Source organism: Macadamia integrifolia, chromosome 14, assembly GCF_013358625.1.
Source record: "Macadamia integrifolia cultivar HAES 741 chromosome 14, SCU_Mint_v3, whole genome shotgun sequence".
Taxonomy (NCBI): Eukaryota; Viridiplantae; Streptophyta; class Magnoliopsida; order Proteales; family Proteaceae; genus Macadamia; species Macadamia integrifolia.
Genome location: NC_056570.1, coordinates 20,833,555 through 20,853,949, shown reverse-complemented (window position 1 = coordinate 20,853,949; position 20,395 = coordinate 20,833,555). Strand labels below are relative to the sequence as shown.

Below are 20,395 nucleotides of genomic sequence, written 5' to 3'. Positions count from 1 at the left end.
TGGGGGTTGACATTTGGATTTTCGTTTTGGTTAAAAAAAAAATGTAATCATTCATACATTTACAAATCCCTTGGATTTGAAAAATAAAATTAAAATTATATAAAAAAAAATTATTACTTAAATATTGTAATAAATTTAAGTAGTTTATAAAATAACATTGAATAATGATTATCAAAGTTTTTCTTTTAGATTTAAAAATTTCACTTTCCTTTTAATGTCCCTTGTAACCAAATAGAGCTTGAAGTTTCTAAGAGGCATTCTTGTCACCTCTTGTTGACATGATCAATATAAGTGCTCGCTACTTGTGGAAATTAAGATCAAAATTAACTAAAATGGAGGGTGGCATGGGGAGGGGCAGGGTGGTCCTTTTCAAGAGGGTTGGGAGAGAGACAGGTAAAGCCTGAGCATCTTGGGGGCGTTTTCAAAATTTTTCCGTAGGCTCCGTTTGGTTGCAATGAGAATTTAAAGGGAAGGAAAGTTAAATTTTTATACTTTAATTTTTTTTTTTTTTATAATCATTACGCCATGTGATTGTATAAACTACTTAATTTTTTAATCATGTTTAGCAATGATATATTTTACAAGTAATTTTTATTTTACATAGTATAAAAAAGGGTTTTGAATGCAAAGGAAAGTGAAATTTTATAACCAAATATAGAATGATTTGAAGTTAATGTTAAAGCCACATGGGTAATGATTACATATATTTCTTTTTTAAGTATAAAAATTTCACTTCCCTTCTCTTTAATTCCCCTTACAACCAAACATAGCCGTAAAGTTCCATTGGATAGCGATGGCTTGATGGGTCAGGTTCAAAACCCTTGTATTAGCAAATGGTGGGCCCATTTGTTAAACAAACAACTTAATAAAAGTAGGTTACAACAAATGGGGATGGGTATCATGGATTATAACTTTTAGTAGGCAGATTTTTTTGACAAAAATATTTATTTTCTACATAAAAAATATGAGGTAGAACCAATAAAGATTTCTTTTTCTATTCATCTTTGGAGTTGAATACCTCATTCAGAATATTTGGATCCAATTTGTAGAATCAATCAATCAATAAAAAAAAAAAAAAAAAAAAAAGAAGATAAATCCCTTATGATAGTGAGTTGTAAATTTTTAAATTTTACATCATCCAATTAAACAGTTCTGTTAAATTAATTTCACTTCACTTTGATTGCAAGAAGACTCAAAAAGGGGGGGGGGGGAAAATTCATCCCTTCACTTCCCTTTTCTCATTTTCCTTGCAACCAAACAACGCCCATGTGTTGTAACTATTTTGTTAAAAAAACTCACGTAAACTCGATGCTTTCTACTAATACGGAAACTTAACTACAATACTTACCATCTAAGTCTAGTACCCAACAAAGAGAGCATCCTATAATACACGACAAAAATTTCTGTCCTTCCATCTTTTTCCTTGCATCATAATTAGTTATGGTTTTATAGTGTGTTATTTGTGAAAAAATTCAAATTAATTTTTCATGCTAAATAAAAGGAAATTTTAAGAGATATTAACTAATTTACAAGAAAAAAAAATTAGATTACTGAAAAAATACATGGATATACATCTTCCAATATCTACAATGCGAAAAACTTGTCTTAGTGGTTGGCACTTCCAGTTTAAGAAAATGCTTTAAGACAAGTCCTCTTACCGGCATCTAAGTTATAAAACTCCAAAAAGATTGTGGCCCTCAGTTGCTCATTTCCTTGACTCCTTTGTCAGTCCCTAGTATGACTCTTAGTGGGACATTAAAAAAAAAAAAAAAAAAAAAAAAAAAAATCAATCAATCTACTGAGAGGCTAATAAGAAAGAAAAACATTTATAATTCTTCCTCTTGGGAATTGGGACACGTAGCATGGTATTATCATACTTGATCTTCATGGCCCAAGCCCAAGGTTACTGCACCGCATTGACCAATCCAAAAGGTTTCACTTTCCCTTTCTTATTGAAAAAAAAAATGTTGAAAGTTGAAAGCTAGATGCTTTATAAAACAACACATAAAAGTATTAATTAAAAGTGATGACCTAACTAAACCTCCAATATATTCTATTGCTCTTTACCAGAAAAATATATTCTACTGCTTGATTGGATTCTTTCAAGTGAAGACTTAGTCTGTGCTAGGTAGCTAAGAACATAAAAGAAAAAAAATCTAGAAAAGAGAGAAAAAAAAAAATGAAATGGTAAGAAAATAAATAAAAGTATATTTGTTTGGGTACCATTAGAAGAAGAAAAGAAAAGAAAAGTTTATTTTATTTTATTTATTTATTTTTTTTTTTATTTTCTTATGTTTTTAGTAAGATTTTTTTTTTACGGCGAAAGAAAACTTTTCCATTCCCAAGGTGAATTTTGAAAAAAAAAAAAAAAAAAAACTCTTCTTTTGGCTTAGGATATGCCAAGCACAATGAGAATTCCTTAAACCAAGAAAATAATACATTTTGTATTTTTTTTCCCCTTCGCTTAACAACCAAACACAGCCCTAGAGAGCATTTGCACCTCATCTTTCTTACTAAAATGTCACAAGAGTTGATCAAAGTCCCAAACCTGTCATTTATTTTCATATAAATGCATATAGAAGTGCTAAAACCTTAATGATTCCATGAAACCAAATATTCAGTAATTCACTAGGAAGCCTCTATGATTTCTACTGGGACCCTATTCTATTTTGAAAAGATTCTGCATTAAGATTCTTTTGACACCCATATTTACTAACCACATAATCCTTGTATTTTTATTGATCATATGATTACATACATAAATAGTTCTTGAACTTGTTTGTCTCTTTTAACTTTGGGTTACCTCTCCTTTCAATATCTTATAGATCTCCATTGTCTATATTAGAACCACCAAGTAAAGTACTGAGCCCTCTATATGGCTGTGTAGACCTCCTTGGACACACTCCATTCCTGATCATATGATTATATATATATATATATATATACATATATAGTTCTTGAACTTGTTCGTCTCTCTTCCTTTGGGTTACCTCTCCCTTCAATACCTTACAGATCTCCATTGTCTATAATAGAACCACCAAGTAATGAGACCTCTATATGGCTGTGTAGGCCTGCTTGGAGATACTCCATTTGTACAAAACCTTGCCAAAAACATCATAGAAGATAAGATCGGCGTCGGTTTCGGTCATCTCTACAGTCATGAATCCTTGTCCATCATAGAAGAATTTCAGTCCCTCTTTGTTCAGATCATAGTTTCCCCTCCATGCCTTTGAACCTCCCCCACTAGTAAAATATTGCAGTTTGCTGCATTCCCAAATTCAATAACCTTAGCTACTTCAGTCCATTCCTCAAGAACTTTAATTAACATTTTTAAAAGCTTGAAACAGATTTTACCTGTCTAGGCTAGTGATGTGCTGCACCAAATGGTCATGTCCATTAATGTAAAGATCAACATCATTGGCCTGTAAATTCAAAGAGAGGTTATTAGCCTATTAGGGTTTTGGGGTGTTCATTCTTTACTAAAACTTCATTGATCACCTTAAGGATTGGGAGAAGCCCCTTGACAAGCTCCTTGGTGTCACCATGTTGTCCTGCACTTCTCAATGTGTGATGACCAACTGCGATCTTCCACTTAGACGTGGACTCTTTCAATGCCGAATCCAGATCCTATTTATAGAACCATTATTAGATGTTTACATTAAGTTCTAAAGCTTGATCTTTCTTTAGGCTCAGAAACAGATATAATGGGGAAGTGGATGAATGAGTTACCTTCAGAAGGTTACATAGATATTCTTCCCTATTAGGAACTATACCACTCCAGTCATAAGTATCATCTCCTAGATGAGTGAAGTACTTGTCTACGAAAGGAGTAGTGTCAACGAAAAAGATCTCTGCAATTTCTGTTAAACAACAAATGAAACAATAAAAAAGATTAGATAATTTGGGCTTTTTCATATTTGATTCACTGAGGATGAAAAGGAGGAGTGGAAGAGATATAAAGTTCCCATTGCAAAAGTTCTAACTGATAGGTGGAGAGACTCCCAGGTATATACGGGGGTCTACAGGCTAAGTAATAGCCGGTGTGGGACTAAACTCCCAACACTCCCCCCACATGGATACGGTGATAACTTGCTTTGATACCTATAAAGTTTTCATCACTAAAGTTTGAATTGGTAGGTGGAGGGACTTTCAAGTGTATAAGAGGGGCTGTAGACTAATTAGTAGCCAGTGTGGGACTAAACTCCCAATACTCCCCCCCCCCATGTGTGGGGACATGCACATGGATGTATGGTGGAAACCCATTTTGTACCATTTAAAGTTTTTACCCCAAAAGTTCGAACTAGTAGGTAGAAGGACTCCCAAGTGTACAAGGGGGTTGTATGATAACTAGTAGTCAGTGTGGGACTAAACTCCCAACACTCCCCCCTTCATGTGTGGAGACACATGGATACGGTGAAAACCCGCTTTGTACTACATAAAGTTTTCATCCCAAAAGTTCGAGCTAGTAGCTAGAAGGACTCCCAAGTGTATAAGGGGGGCCGTAGGCTAATTAGTAGCTGGTGTGGGACTAACTCCCAACAAGAAGAGAGGAAGAACCATATTACCTGTATTAACAATAAAAGATCTCATGCAAATCCATCTGTGATCAATCATGGAAAGAACTGGACTCAATTGAGCTTCTACATCACCCCTATAATCGTGGTTGCCCAAAACTGCACAAACTTAACCAAATTAATTCAATAGGAAAATTTTCAAGATATGATGGTTTATTAGTGCATGTAGATCCGAACACACCATTGTACCATAGCTTTTGCAAGCTTTTAGCAGTGTAGATATTGGAAAATGACTCCTTAAATGCTGGGTCGTCTACCCCTGTCAGTCCATTCTCATAGAAGTTGTCACCAGTGGATATTATAAAATCTGGGTCTAGCTCTTCTCCAATCCTTCCCATCTAAAATAAACACAGAGAATATTGTTTAGACGAGCATGTAAAAACAAAGAAAGAAAGAACCCCTAACTAGTTAAATCAGAAAATGAGAGATTCAGGTTCTTGGGCACTAGTGGTCCATGATGGATCAATGGTTCAGTTGAGGCCTTTGTAAGAGTCCACTCTAGCCTGACACAACTTGGTGTCAATAGGGGAAGTGTTTTCTTTGGGGGAGTGCGGCTCCTACACGTGCACAAGGGCCAATGGGAACACACGAAGAAGTATCAACATAAGAGTCATTTTCCCTTTCATGGGGGGTAGGCCATTCATTTTGCCCCCCATGTGTGTGGGCATAGTGGCCACACTCCCCCATGGAAAATACTTTCCCTTGTTAATATATAGGAAACTGAAGGGTTCTGTTGCTAGGTTGCGTGGCCCTTGCGCCACCACACTAAGTAGCACATGGGACATCAAAGAGGAGGGGCATGCAGGGTGGTCATTTCACTGCTCCATGTGAGAGGGCATAGGGATGCTAGTGAGCAACATTATTTTATATGCATATAAGCGGAAAAGAACGTTGCACGTCATGTAGTGTACGCTAGTGTCCAAGCATGGTACACTAGACCTCTTTTCATTGTTTTTCTATATCATTATTTCTCATTCTTAATTTTCTTTTAAGATTACATGTGACAGTGTATGCCTTAGGCCTCAGAGAGCCTTTTCTCATGTAAATATCTATGATGAGAAAATCTTATTATAACCAAGGTTGGTAAAAATAAAAATAAAAATTAGTACATAGATAAATTTAATATAATAACATCATACATAGTGATTGTCAGGTTCAATAGAGTCTACAACTCACCCTGGCCCAATCCGACCTTCTAAGATCAAGTGTTGAGCCTGGGCTAAGATACCCTAGTCTGACCTCAAGTTGGGTTAAGTACGTGCTTAACTAAGGGCCCGTTTGATAACGTTTCTGCCGTTTCTGTTTCAAGAAACGGCAGAAACATAAATTTCTGTTTCTAAAAACAGAAACGGAATTGAAGGTGTTTGATTAGTCATGTTTTTAGAAGTCGATAGTAACCAATGAAAGAATGGCCACAAGTCGTTTCTAGAAACGGCGAAACAAGTTGAACTTGTTTCGCCTTAAGTCGTTTCTTGAACCATAAATAAGTAAAAATTTCTATTTCTATTTCTGAAAATAAGTGAAACGGAACAGTTTTATCAAATGTTTTTTACTCCGTTTCTGCTGTTTCTTGAAACAGAAACGGTAGAAACGCGTTTCTTGAAACGTTATCAAACGGGCCCTAAGTGGACATAAGATTGAGTTGGGCCCGTTGCACCCTTAGGGTATATATATATATATATATATATATCTATATATTCATGGGAAAAGGCCGGGTATGTTGTCTGTATATCCAGTTCTGTGCCTCTCTCTCCTACCCACAAAGGTGCCAGAATGGTCCCAAAAGGGCCATGACCTTCTTGAAAAGCTAGAGAGATAGTAGGGATTTGAAACACTTCTCCCTTAACTTTTAATGGAGAAGTGTGTCAACCACAAGCCCAGGATCTACAAATTGTCTCTAGCTATCCAAGACGTAGATTTGAGTGTTAAATTGAAAGGGTGTCCTTTATTTTTCGGTTAGTGGAAGTGAAGGGTGTCATACACAGTAATATACCCAAGTTCTAAGCAAGCAGGGAGGGTACTCTCCACTTCAATCAATTTAAAAAAATTATTATAATATTACATGTGAGGATTCTTAATATGTGGCTTAGGCTCAGAGACAGAGAGCCTTTTCTTTATACCGAAATATCATCATCAGTTATACCTTCCCCTGTCACAAAGTCATATACCCAGAACTTCATTCCACTCCTTTTTCTTCTTCACCAAGTATCATCCTAGATAAAAATACCAACTTTTATCACATAACCAAGAGATATCTTTGATTAGTTGATTAGATGAGAGTTTGGGTTTGAAGAATTTCAGTCTCATACTTCACAGTTGACATCAAAGAGAGAGAGAATGGGTTGTACAGTTTGAAGAAGAAGAATAAGAGAGAGATGCAGTAAGCCCAAAAGAGAAGTTTTTCTTGTCGAGAAATATGATTTAAGAGAGAGAAAATAAGAATACCTGAAAGGCAACCTGAGTTTGATTATAGTCACCTTTCCTTCCCCAGTCACCGATAACCAAAATCCTGAGTGAATCGGCGGAGTTCACCAAATGATTGATACGGTGAAGCTCAGCCAACGTAGAAACAACACAGAAGGAGAGGGTGGTTGCTATCCACATAGCCAGCACCACCACCATGGACCTGTTCATGAACGAACCTGTAGCAGCCATGAAGACTCTTCTGGTAGGAGAGGATGAGAATGTTAACAATCAATCAAAAACTTGAGAAAGATAGAACCGTTTAGTAAGATTGAAGGAATAGAAACAAATAGGAGGTGGTGGGTTAGGGTAGTAGCTAGGGGACATAACCAAGAAAGTGGGATGTGGGCCCTACGGAAAAGAAAGTGCCTTATTTGGCAGAGAAGGTAAGCGAGGTAGCTAATGCAATGGTTGTCTTGTGTTCTTATGATGAAGAAAGGGAGATAATATGAAATAAAAGCTAAGTAGCTATGCTTACTTGCCTTTCAGTGCTTGTAGTGTTTGAATTCTGAAGTGACGTTTTTTTTGTTGAAGTTGAAAATATGGAATATGGAATATAGAATATGGAATATGGAATATGGAATTATTCCCGAATCTTGACTTCATATAAAGTATTTTAACTGAGCTCAAACCGACCCTAGTTTCTACTTACCTTAGTGACACTTACCCACTCACACGAGTCCACATCCTTTGCGGTGAGCATCGGACAATTGAAAGCATCTAAACACATATTTTAAGGAGTTTTTAACTATCCAATGCTCACTACATCAGTGCAGCCATTGGAAACGATTTTCATATTATTCACACAAGTTGATAGAAAAGAAAAGAAAGAAAATGGAGTTATGCATTCTGTACTGAACAAGAGAGGATGGGAAAAAAAGAATAAAAATAGAAGGAGATGGAAGAGAACGGTGAATCTTCATGTAAGTGAATATCCGTGAATATCCCTGATCCGTGTATATGGCATCTATTAAATGAGGAGAGAGAAAATACATACCATATCCATGGACCAGGGGATGTTTACGTACATTCACGTACGTGAAGATTCACCATATTCAAGATGGAGTGAGAGAACTTTAGATTGTGTTTGGTAGTTAAGAGAAGATTCTATTTTCGAATTTCGAAATTCACTCTGAGAATGATGAAGTTTTCTTTTATTTTCAAATGAAAAATCTTATAAAAAACACAAGAAAATTACATGAGAAAATACAAATTTTTTTTTTCTTCTCTAGGCAACCAAACACTGCCAAGTGATTTATTCTTCGCCTATGAGCAACTTGTGTGACGTGATGGATCACAAAAGACAAATTAGTGATAATGAAAATTCGTGGGAGAGAGTGAAGTTAACAATCGTGTGGGTCCCCTAATTAATGTGAAGAGAAAATTCAATAAATTCCCCTTTGCATCAATAAATTCTCCTTCGGGAGAAATCTTTAAAACTTAGACATGTCAACAAATGTGTATCTATGACAAAAATTTTCCTTCATGATATATATTAGATTTTTTATTTATTTTATAAGAGTGTTCATCGCATCTTAATATTCTAAAATGTGATTCCTTTGGCATTGTAGATAATTTACTTGCCTCATTTTTAATCCTCCATATTCTCAATGCATGTATCACTTTATGTACACCATTATTCATTGAGAAAATATAAGTCATGATTATGGTTTTAAAGCATGGTATCAAAATATGTATCGATCATCCTCAAAATTATTAGAGTATCAAAACGGGATTGGCATCAAATTGCCCGTATGGCCGTATCGAATAAAAATACACCTATTTTACCTTAAAAAATGATTTTTTTTTTAACCTCTATTCCTTACTATTCAACTGATATGGTATCAACTACATATCGACATCAGACAATTGCCAAACTGATATGGATTGCCTGATGCGATACCAATACTTAAAACCATGGGTGTGATCATCTGAAAAAATAATGATGCCTCCATTTTAGTAGATGATGCCTGCATCTTTTCTATCTGTCTTCGATTATTCTTTTGTTGAATCTCTTTGAACTTTCTCCACTCATTTTTCATATATCCCTTCCTTTCTACAGTAGTGACATATAAATTCTTTTCTTGATTCATTTTACTTCTCACTTAATTTTCTGTGACAATTTTTCTTGTTGAAGTGAACCTAATAGTTTCTTTCTTATCTTTTCATTTAATAGAGTTCTTATTATTTAACTCATTTACAGTATGCCATCAAGTGCATAATTGTTAAAAACACTATCCTTGTCTCTTAGTTATTGAATAAAAGTTGAGAAGTATTAGGGTTTGTAATTCATCATCAAACACCATTTTTTGAGAAAAGAGTTAATTCACAATATTTGTGTCTTGTTCAAATGTTCTACAACTGAGATTCATTCTCCGTACTTTAGATCCACAAGATTTTTCATATAGAAATCTTTATTGCTGATCGTGTTGCTTTCATACAGTCCTTTTAGTTTTTTCTATAGTAAATTTACTGACATCTTTATAAATACATGATGAAAAACAATATCATCCAAATATATATATATATATATATCATCTATAAATTATCAGATAAATTTAATAATTTTTTTCATCCAAAATCTTCCATTCAGCATCGAACATTTTTTTTTTCTTTCTGATTTTCCTGCATCATCCTCTATGAATGCTTACAATCAATAATTGTAGGCCTCAAGATGGGCCCATATATCAACTTTGCCATTAGGGCACGAAATATCCTGAACTATGACCCAATACAAATAAAGGTTTAAAACAAAAAAAGACTTCTACGGTTTCTGATCCTTATCATGAAGGGAAACCCAATCTTGCAAGATCTGGTAGCTTTATTCTTTTGTTTTTTTCTTTATTCTATGGCCATCAACTTTCACATGAGCTCCATCTCTCTCTCTTCGGTCCAAGGCATAAAAATTCTCTACGGCAAGATAATGAGCGGCAATAAGGATTCAACGACTGAGGAGCATATTGGCACTCTTTTAGCCGTTAAATCCTCATTATCACTCACCACTCAGTGCAGGGGATTTGACCCCAAAGACCCACAATAGGACCAACAAGGGGCCAACAAGGGACCCACTTATTGTCACACTACTGCTACATTACTATTACTATTTTTAAGGAGTGGGAGTCATGGAAGGAGGGTCGAATGATCGATCACTCCTAGAGTTATGCTTCTAGACCCCCAAGGGATAGTTGCTAAAACTATCCAAAGGCATGTTCTTGGTTTATGCCCCCTAATAATATAGTTGCCCTTCATTGTGATGGTTCTCTCACCCAAGATAGAGCATCTTATGTAGGGATAATCCATGACAGGAATGAGGTATCTCTTTTGGCTTTTGTTGGAATAAGTGATGGTGCTAAAAGCTTGAGCTTGGAATTAGTTGCTATATTTAGAGGAATCAGCATTTGTGTGGAGAACAGTTTCTTGGAGTTATCAATTCAGTCATATTCAAGATTAGCAATGGACATGTTAAATGGTGTGATTAAAGATTGTTGGGAAACTAGAGTTCTCAAGAGCAAGATTCTCTAAATTTCTAGATCTTTATCTCGAAAATAATTTAAATACATTTGGAGGGAAGTGAATAAGTGAGTGAATTTCTTGGCGTTGGTTGTTACATCTCAAGGAGAAACTATAATTCCGCTAGGATTTCCCAAGTGGGCTGAATTGTTGGCTGGAGGATGATGCTGCTTTTAAGATTTTCCACAGAATGTAATGTCTCTTTTTAGATTCTATATTTTGTAATGAAAGGGATATTCAGCTTGTCTTTCGGGATCTCTCCTCCTTTCTTTTGGTTAGCCCAAAAAAGATTGTAAAGACCGCTTTTCACTGTATATTTTTCTTCTCTTCTTTTTCCTTACAACAAACATATTACCGGAAAAAAAAAAAAGAAAAGAAAAAAAACTAACTACTACAACTGCACTAGAAGGCATCCCCACATGAGCTCCACTGCAATATATGTGGGTGACATTACCTATAGTAATCATCATTTCAGTCTTCTAAGGCCCAAAATATTTATGGCATGTGTTGTTAGTTTGACTTATCCTAATTAATCTTAATTTGGGTCTTATGATATAACTAATGATTTGAGTCGTCAAAGGAAATTTTATTCAGTTCTGATGATTTGTTTAAACGTGAATTTGGATCGCATGTAAATTAAAAAAAATCTATGGTATTCTAATACTTCATCATCTTCATGTATGAGAAACTCCATATATCATGCACAAGAATGCATATAATGAAGGCCCTTTTGACTAAACCTTTATTATTGTGAATGATTGTTTACATTTCAACTCAGTTAAAGACACGCCTCTGTGGAGTACCAGCATGATGATTGTTCACTTGATTAAGTTCTCTCAATTGCATCGATGCTTGGTTTGTATAAATTTTCTTGTTTTTCAAAAAAGGTAACCTTGGCCACCTGTTGAATCCTTCGTGGATTTGTACTTGACTCCTATGTGGGTCGACAATCTAATGACCAATAATATAGCCCCTTGAACTTGAGAAAAAAAGGAAAAAAAAGATTATTCACTTCTGGGTTTTGGCTTACAAAACTATCGACTCAAAGTTTAAGATGATTTTGGGTTTTGTTAACTGAAACATTGCGTTGGTAGTTTTGTAAGTCCAAACCTGATTTTGGGAATTTTTTTTAATTGAAGCTTTGGGTAGGTAGTTTTGTAAAAGGAAACTCAAAAGTGAGTAATCATATACTTTCCCTTAAATATATGTTTGATTGAGGCCTAACAAGGTCGGGTAGTGTCGTGGATTGGGCTTCGAAACCCCAACCCAATCCTGAGTCCCCTTAGTTGGGCCTAAGCATGACCTAGCCCTCACTTAGGTTTTGAAAAATCCATCCTTGACCTGCCCTTAAGGCCGAGCTGAGCTGACCCTAATTGATCCTAACTATGAGGAGGGGGAAGATAGATGTAAGGGCTAGGCAGAAGAAGAAGACAAGGTTGGGCTCAGCCCGAGGCCTCAACCCTGGCCTGGTCAGGACCTCCTAACCTTGCCCCGCCCTCAGGGCCAGAGTATCTCAGCCAAGCCTTGTTCGGGCTCGAGGAGGCGGGCTTGGGCCAACAGGGCCACACTTGCACCCCCAACTTCGGTTACAACAAGATTATCCTTTCATTCTTTCATGGTATTCAAACATTTATATTAGTATCAGCAACTAAAAATCTCCATATTCAGCAGTTTGATCAAGCCTCCCTATTTACATCACATTCAGCGTTTCTCTCAGGCCCCAACTTCTTACAAATCTAAATGGTTTTCTCCAAACAAAACATACAACAACATAAGCAACATAAGCAACATAAGCAACATAAGCAACATCAGAATTTAATTAAGCGAACCAACTGAGCTTGAAGCCATCTGCCAATTGACGTTCCCCCGACGATAAATGAGGTGTCCTGGTGCTGCTTCTCCTTCTTTACCTTTATCAACTTGTCATAGATGCACCATGGAAAACTAAGGAAATGATCCCTATTCTTTCCCTCAGTGTAGCTTCCCCAAAAATCAGGATGATATGTTACATGATACCAAGCTGATGCCTTAGCATATACCTTATCAGGAGATGAATCTGGCCCAAGTCCCTCATCAAACCATCTCCTTGCCTCCTCCTTTAAAGACTTAACTGCTAATCTGATTGGCTCTGCATCCCATTTCTTCATGAATGGTTTGGCCATCTTTGTTATACTCCCACTGAGGATCTCTGCTTCAGTTTTGATCCCATAATAATCCATCAAGTTTCCCAACTTAGAATCATACTCACCTTTGTAGTGGTAAGCATCATGGATGTAATCCTTAAAGCCATCAACCTCCATGTCGGGGTCATAAGAACTCATTGCCACCTCACGAGTAAATCTTACGAAGGATGTGTGTGCTGATGTGTCTTTTATGTCTCTGAAGAGTTTTCCAATCACTCCCGGAGATTCATAGGTTGGTTTGTCAAGTTTTTCCATGAAATCTGGATATTCCTTGATACGTAGATGAGCTGGAATTTCTGCTGGTACACCAGTCTTTGGGAAATCGACCGCAATTGAGTGTAGCCTTGCAAGCTCTATACATTTCTTGTTCTCTGCCTTGTTTGGTTCCTTATCAGCAAACACTTTGTGAGCATTTGCAATTTTTCCAAGGCTTTCATTCAAAATAGAGTTTGTGAAGTATTCTTCAACTTCCTGTACCAGAAAAAAAAAAAAAGTGTCGCTGAGAGATTTTTAGTTCAACATATTGAGATGCAAGTTTTAAAATCAAACTACGGAGATGTTTGATACATATCAATCAGAAACATTTTCATTAAAAAAACTCCATAATATCAAAAGTGAAAGTAAGAAAGAGAAAGTAAAGTATGAAGAGATAATATTGAGAGAGATGAGATTTTTTGATAGACTAAGATATATATTAAATGAAACTCATTTGCTGGAGATCCAAATCTCCAATGCATTAGCCAATCTTCATAGGAACCATGTGTTCATATGTGTGGATACATAAACTTAAGCATTGGGACAATGAGATAGCAATTATGTATAAATATAAGACTACAAAAAGTTTATAGGAACACTTTCCATTATCCAATTGGCTCAAAGTTATCAGTACTAGGACAACTCCATGGTAACCACTGCATAATAGATTAAACAAAAACCATAATTTATATGAAGTACTAAAGAATTTTAGAAGTATATCGTGCATCCTATCATGGAAGACTAGTACCTCAATTGTAACGTCATGGTCCTGGGAAGTAGGTGGTGCTGCAAGATATTCCATGGGTGGAATTTGATGAGGAGGAATAAGTGCAGGGTCCCAACTTACAAAATATACATCTCCATCTAAATCACTCCCTGAACATTCATCTGGGTGTGGTCTACAACCACAGTTAAGATAATATCAAAAACAGATTTAGAGAACGACATGGTGAGATCTATAGAGACATTTAAATCCAAATAATGAAATAAGAGCAAACTATGTAAAAAAAAAAGAAAATCCTAAAACTCTTCTGTTTTGTTAGCAATTGATTAGAAACCTCCTGCTATAAAAGCATTCAAACTCAAGGGGAGAGAGAGACCCAACCACAGATGGAAAGACAAAATTCAGGAACAGTTACTTCGGGGATGGTATAACCTATGTCTGCATAAGCATCTATTTAATGTAAGTGAAACTAAGATCTTGATTGAGATCACAAAAATATCACAGACCCAGTATAGTGAAATTTAACAGAATAAAACATGTAAAATGTCTCACCTTGCTCCTTTTTGTGGGAAAACAATGCAATCCACCATATGGTGCAATGCTGGGACATCAATGGCATGCAAAACAAGCACATCACCAGGATGCAAGCATGGGTTTTTAGCAACAACTACCTCTCCCTTGACAATAAATTTTTGCTGGTCCAATTCATTTCCGCCAAACATAAAAAGGGAATTATCATGAAACTGTTTATGCCCCGTGCTAGAAACTTGGACAAATACTTGCCCATATTCCAAGGTTCGAGTTTCGTCAAGACATCCCATCAATGATCTTCCATATTGAACAAATATCCTTGTTTTTGTTCGCAGTTCTTGAAGCCTTACTGCTCGGATTGCTTGCAACATCATCGACAGGAATGGTTCAGCACTAGGCTTATAGCCACACATCAACATTTCCTTCAGAACATTACTGTTTGCACCTGGAAATATCAGCTCAAGCACTTCCTGTGCCCTTAATGGATTGGTTAGAACAGCATCCAGTTCATCCACAGCCTGCCTTTGCTTCTCTTGGAAAATATGATCTTTTACTCCAAGTGTTGACAAAAGAGTGATTAGCTCACGATTGAGGAAACAAGGATGATACTTGGTCCATGCCAGAACATCTAGTTTTGTGTTCTCTGATTCATACTTACACATGCTCTTTCTCAAGGACAATTTAACTGCTGATGTAGGATCTACAGCCACAACACCCTTGTAGCCACCATATCTTATTTGAAAGGCAGATGGAATAGAACTTTTTAAGTCACACTTCATTGCAACTTTCCTTGCAAAATCTGCAGAAATTTTACCGATACCATCTGAGAAAACATACTTCATCTGCCCTGTTTCCAGCTCTATATCAGGGATAATTTCAACTTCATGCTTATAAATTTTAAGAGTTTCTTTGGAAGAACTGAAAGATTGACCCAATCTTGCAGCATATTTTGCCACATTTCTTATTTTACAAAAATCACCCATCCAATCTCTGATCCCTGCTGCCGTAAGCCCATCATCTGTTTTTGCAAACATCCATGTAGAAGTACTACCACGCAACTGACTTGATGAGAAGGCAAGAAAATCAAACCGCTTTTCTCCAATAACTATGCCATTTCTTAAAGTAGAAAGTATCCTTTTATAAATTCCAGTATGCCTTTCTTCGCTGCCAAAAAATGTACGTGGAGATAAATCTGTTGAACGCATTTTATCCAAATTCTCATCAACAAAAGAAACACGAATAAAATTATCAATGTAGTTAGGGTAGTTGCGTAGCACATGATTCGAAACATTAGGTTCTGGACCCCAAAAGTACACTTTACTAGGGGTTATTTGAACCCTGCGAACATATACCAAGCCCGCATTTAAGGAAATAGTCGGGGAACTAGGAGTAAGATCGGATCTGTGGTATCTTCCATATTGCTCACGGAGCCACCCAACAGGTTCATAGCAGCATTCTTTTAAATGATACAGCTTCTCCAAAGCATGCTCTATGTAGTTAATTGGGACAAAAGAAGGATGAACCAACTGGAAAAAATTAGCATCAAGTGTTGGCCCCACAAGGCACCCATTCTGAACCAATGAACACACCTTAAACAGAATTTCAAATGGGAATCTGTGAAAGTCAGGAATATCAGGAGGGCCAACCATAGGGACTAGATCCAAATTATTGGAAAATGATGATCCAGTCTTCAAGATGAACTGACCTTTATCTTCTTCATAGTCGACAAAATATTTTTTTAAATCTGGAAGTGCACAGTTGTATGGAAGCTCCAAACACATGGCAGAAGATTGTCCAATACAGCATGAGTGAGTGAAATCTGTTGTTCTATCCCACAGATCATCTAAAGCATCCTTAAAATAGTTCAAAATGGGATCATACATAAGCCCTGAAGAGCCTATAGGTTTCTTATAGATCCGAGGAACACCAAGCACCTAGAAATTGAAGTAAGTTATGTCATCAGTCTTCACTCACATGCTTTGTGAAAGATTCTGAATCATCAATAAAGAAAAAACCTAGAGATTGTTAAGCAAATGAACAATATAATCTATCAATTCCTTATAAAAGAGAGACCAAAACAGAAATGAACTTGGAGCAGTGGATTTCTAGCAGACATGAAGAAGCCAGTTCTCTTCACAATGGCAGGACTCGATGCAGTTAAGAATTTTAAAATATTAACAGAGTAGCACCAGAAGAATGGGAGATTAAGGAATCTGAAAAAACTTGTTGGCATCCCAGGCTTCTTTGATCCATCGAAATTTTAAATCAGAAACAGAAAAGACATTGCTGAGAATAAAAAGATCAAAGCCTGATTAATAAATGTCAACTAATGGGATCATCGATAGCATCTTAGAATGATTGTCAGGAATGGAGAACTATACTGTTGCATCACAGATTCAGAAGAAGCTTTTGTGCAGCCTGCTCTCAGGACTTCTTGTTGATCCCAGACATTGACGGAAATAGCCATATATAAGAATTTTCTATCAATCAAGGAATCAATAAATTTTTGTACCAACCATTACAAATATGGTTTTGTTTGAAACCAAGCACACACAATTCCAATTGCAAAAGTAAGATCACTTCCAAATTGACTTGGTAGCAGAATATTTTAGCCTGTTTTTACAAGGATAATCACTTATTATACCACATAACTAACTTCTGGGATGTTCTGTTAGTTCCTGAATCTAAAGATCTTAGAATTGTGATGCGTCCCAACCCTTGAGCCGCAAAATCAATAGGAAACATGACTATTTCACATAGAAATTGAACCAAATTACAAACTTATCACAAATAATGACATCTTCACTCCATGAAATGGATAAAATCATGATCAAATAGAAATAAGCAGCAATATTGAATCTACTTTCGAGTAGCATACCTGAATTAGGAGAAACTTGTATCTGGGTCGACGATTTGGACAACGAAGCTGGATTTTCCGGATGTCCACATAAGAGAGTTCAAGCTTATATTCAACGCCGGCATAAGACAGGAAGAAGTATATTTTCAGCAGTTCAAAGCCAAAGTTCACCACAACATTCTTCCCTGCATAGAGAACAGAGAACTGGTCACCTGAAACTAGACAGCCAAAATGCAGTCTCGTGCGCTCCAAAGTGAGAATTGAGGGCCTTTGCTCGAGTACTATGTTGCGTTTCACATCCCAAACCTTTAGGAAAGAACCCCCATACTTCAGGCGCCCATTGACTAACGAGGTTATAAGTTCAGCACTCTTATCAGTTGTAAATTGCACAACAGCATAAGCAAATGCCTTATTATCTGATCTTTGTTTCTTGACTGGCCTGATTTTTAGTGCATAAACAGTTCCAATGCCGGTGTGACCCTCTAGAAATGTCTTAACCTCTTCTGCAGTCACATGTTTAACCTCTTCTGCAGTCACATGAGAAGGGAACCCAGAAAGATGAATCGTCCTCCCCATATCCTCCAAGTTATCCAAGACTGTGAAAGGCTAATACATATATGAGATTCAATAAGCATGAAAAACAAGATTATTCAAACTCCAAAGAATTAAGCAATTAAAAATGAACAAGCCCATGTTCTAGAGGCCCTGTTTCAACTACTACTGGAGCCAGAGCCATAGCCATTACAGAGAACAATAAAGGCAGAATCAAAACTTGAAACTTCAGAAAAGGATGTACATTACGTTATACCTCATCATCTCATGCAAATGACAGGGAGACAAACAAATGGCACAAGAAAGGAATGAAATACATAAGAAGCATAAGAACACTGACATACTCAAAACCCATTTCATACTAAATAAGCATAAAAACAGAGACATTCAAAACCCAACATTTCATACTCAAGAAGCATAAGAACACTGAAATACTCACAACCCATTTCCTGAAACAGAACAAAACTCAGAAATGACTAACCACCTCACCTCAAAGGTCACAAAGTTATCAAAGTTACACCAGAGGATTGAGGTATGTTCAAAACACAAAGAGCTGAGAAATGTTGTCAAGGGTAAGGAGGAGTTGATAAAGAAACTAGTTTCGAAGATAACTAAAGCTTTATCAGTCCAAGGAAATGGAATGCCATCTTTCCATGATAAACTACAGTAGAAAGATACGAACAAGGATCATAACCCACTTCCCTTCTGGTGTTACTTTATTCCCTCCCCTGCTTCCAATTGAATTTTATAATTAGAGACTTCAAACCTGAATGGCTGAATAGCCCAAAGAGCCAAGACCCAAACTTTCAACCCTCCCATGAGAACACCACTGGATTAGAATCTTTTCACCATGTGGGCCCACAAATTGTCCAGCGGAAACTTCCATTGACTCTGCGGCGGGTCCCATTACTTCATTTTATAACTTTGCCTGAGTTCGTAGGAAATGTCGCATTCATCCTGAAGGAAAACTGGAATGAGTTGGACCTGCTCGCGATTTGCTTGAAACCAATTATCTATAAAAATTAGATTCTTCTAAATCTTTGTTTAATCATCGGAGGCTCTGAGCCCACCTACCATGGGGAGTAGACTTTCTTTTCTTGTTAGATTCGTCTTTTTCTCATCTTCCATGTCACCCAACATGCATAGGCGGCTTTTGTAAAGAAAAATTAATGGGGAGAAGCATGGGATACTTGGGAGATCCAATGGTAATGGAGAGATGAAACTTAGTTACTAAGTAAAGGTCTTCATTGTACGATTGTGTGGGCCACGTCCTAGGCAGTGGAGAATTTTATTTTTAATCTTCAGAGGAGAAAGGAGAGGATATTGATACATCTTTAATTCTACAACACCCCCAAAAAAAAAAAAAATATTATAGATCTTTGGCTTATGTTTGGTATATAAAATGAGGATGTTATTGGAGTGGGTTACACTTGTTTGGGCAACTAGGAATACTACCTCTTGGCATTGATACATGCCAATGGGTGCAGCCAATAGAAAGGTGTGGGCAAGCATCTTCAGCATGGGGCAAAACGGTCTTTTTACACTAGTTGTGTCTAGGTATAGACGCACATCGGGAGGTGGCATTTTTCTTCCTTCTTGTTTTCAGTCTGAATGTAGAATGAGTTAGTGTGTTCTGCAACTTGGCCATATTTTTAACATTTATGAGCAAGAATGAATATCGAATTTTTTTTTTTTTTTTTTTGGGGTCTTATAATGCATTTGAAGAATTTAGCAAAAACAGCCTAAGAAAATCCCCACAAAAGCAATAAAAAATTTATTTGCGGTGAGGCAATGAAGATCCAACGGCAAGTTACACATGCTGGGGCCTTCCTAGCCGTTGGATCCTCCCTCCCACTCACCGCAGAGGATTTGAAGCCACAAAAGCAACATTATTTTTCCCTACCATGTCAGCAAATGAGCATGAGCTTTTGTTGCAACTATTAACAGGGAATAGCATGGGATGCTTTGGAGACTAATGATAATAATGAAGAGCCGAACATTGGCTAGTAGGATTCAAATCCTCTACAGCTGCGTTGGAGCCCCAATGTGCATCCTACAGTTAAGAGGACCCAAGCACACACCCCAACACATGGGCACACACCACATGTCCATTCAGTTGTTTGATGCGAATTGGAGGCCCCAACGGCTAGAAAGGATCTTATTCCTGATTAGCAAGATCACGAAAGGATCTAATTTGTTATTGCACTAGAAGTATGGTTATGTGGAGCTCACATTGCCCATAAGGGGTACTTTCATTTGGGCAAAAGAACGGTCCTAGTCGCTCAGCCCCTAAGCCCAAAATACAAAGGAGGCAAAATGATGCCCCACCTTTGTGAAACACAATAACCCCACCCCAACCTTGTTATGCCCATGTGCACCGCCTCTTTGGCTCTGCACTAGCACAAGGACTGCCAGGTGCCAAGTGAACAAAGAGTTTTCTTATTTGCTATTTTTTATTCAAAGAAATGATGAGGTGGGGGTGCAGGGAAGATTAATTTTTGGTAAAAGGTTTTCTGAGCCCTCTATGAAGGGTACTACCACCCTATCTCTATCTCTCATCCTCACATGAAATGACCTCTTTGCCCCTAATGCACAAAATTGTTTCCTCAGTCCTCATCGGTGTGCTCTTTACATTGCTTGCTTAGAGAACCCTCTCTTTTATTTATTTATTTATTTGTTAACCCCATCCCTTGAGACCTTGCACAAGGTTCCAACTGAAATGCATAAACATGAAAAAAAAAAAAAA

The 20,395-nt window shown here is 36.9% G+C and overlaps 2 protein-coding genes across 3 annotated transcripts; both read right to left on the bottom strand.

The window, feature by feature from the left end:
* Positions 1-2,708: 2,708 nt before the first annotated feature.
* LOC122061306 (purple acid phosphatase 3-like) lies at positions 2,709-7,417 on the bottom strand. The gene is made up of 7 exons (XM_042624531.1): positions 7,020-7,417; positions 4,756-4,912; positions 4,566-4,673; positions 3,730-3,860; positions 3,499-3,627; positions 3,355-3,422; positions 2,709-3,264 (listed from the first exon to the last, which is right to left on the bottom strand). Exons 1-7 carry the CDS (start codon positions 7,227-7,229, stop codon positions 3,054-3,056), a joined length of 1,014 nt encoding a protein of 337 aa, XP_042480465.1. The 5' UTR covers positions 7,230-7,417; the 3' UTR covers positions 2,709-3,053.
* A 4,746-nt stretch (positions 7,418-12,163) lies between these two features.
* LOC122061122 (probable RNA-dependent RNA polymerase 1) lies at positions 12,164-18,374 on the bottom strand. Of its 2 annotated transcripts, none has more exons than XM_042624317.1 (5): positions 18,139-18,374; positions 17,119-17,703; positions 14,262-16,174; positions 13,734-13,884; positions 12,164-13,201 (listed from the first exon to the last, which is right to left on the bottom strand). In XM_042624317.1, exons 2-5 carry the CDS (start codon positions 17,671-17,673, stop codon positions 12,356-12,358), a joined length of 3,465 nt encoding a protein of 1,154 aa, XP_042480251.1. In that variant the 5' UTR covers positions 17,674-17,703; positions 18,139-18,374; the 3' UTR covers positions 12,164-12,355. The 2 variants fall into 2 exon arrangements, with proteins under 2 accessions (XP_042480251.1, XP_042480250.1); XM_042624316.1 differs by having other exon boundaries at positions 17,119-17,693.
* Between the last annotated feature and the right edge of the window lie 2,021 nt (positions 18,375-20,395).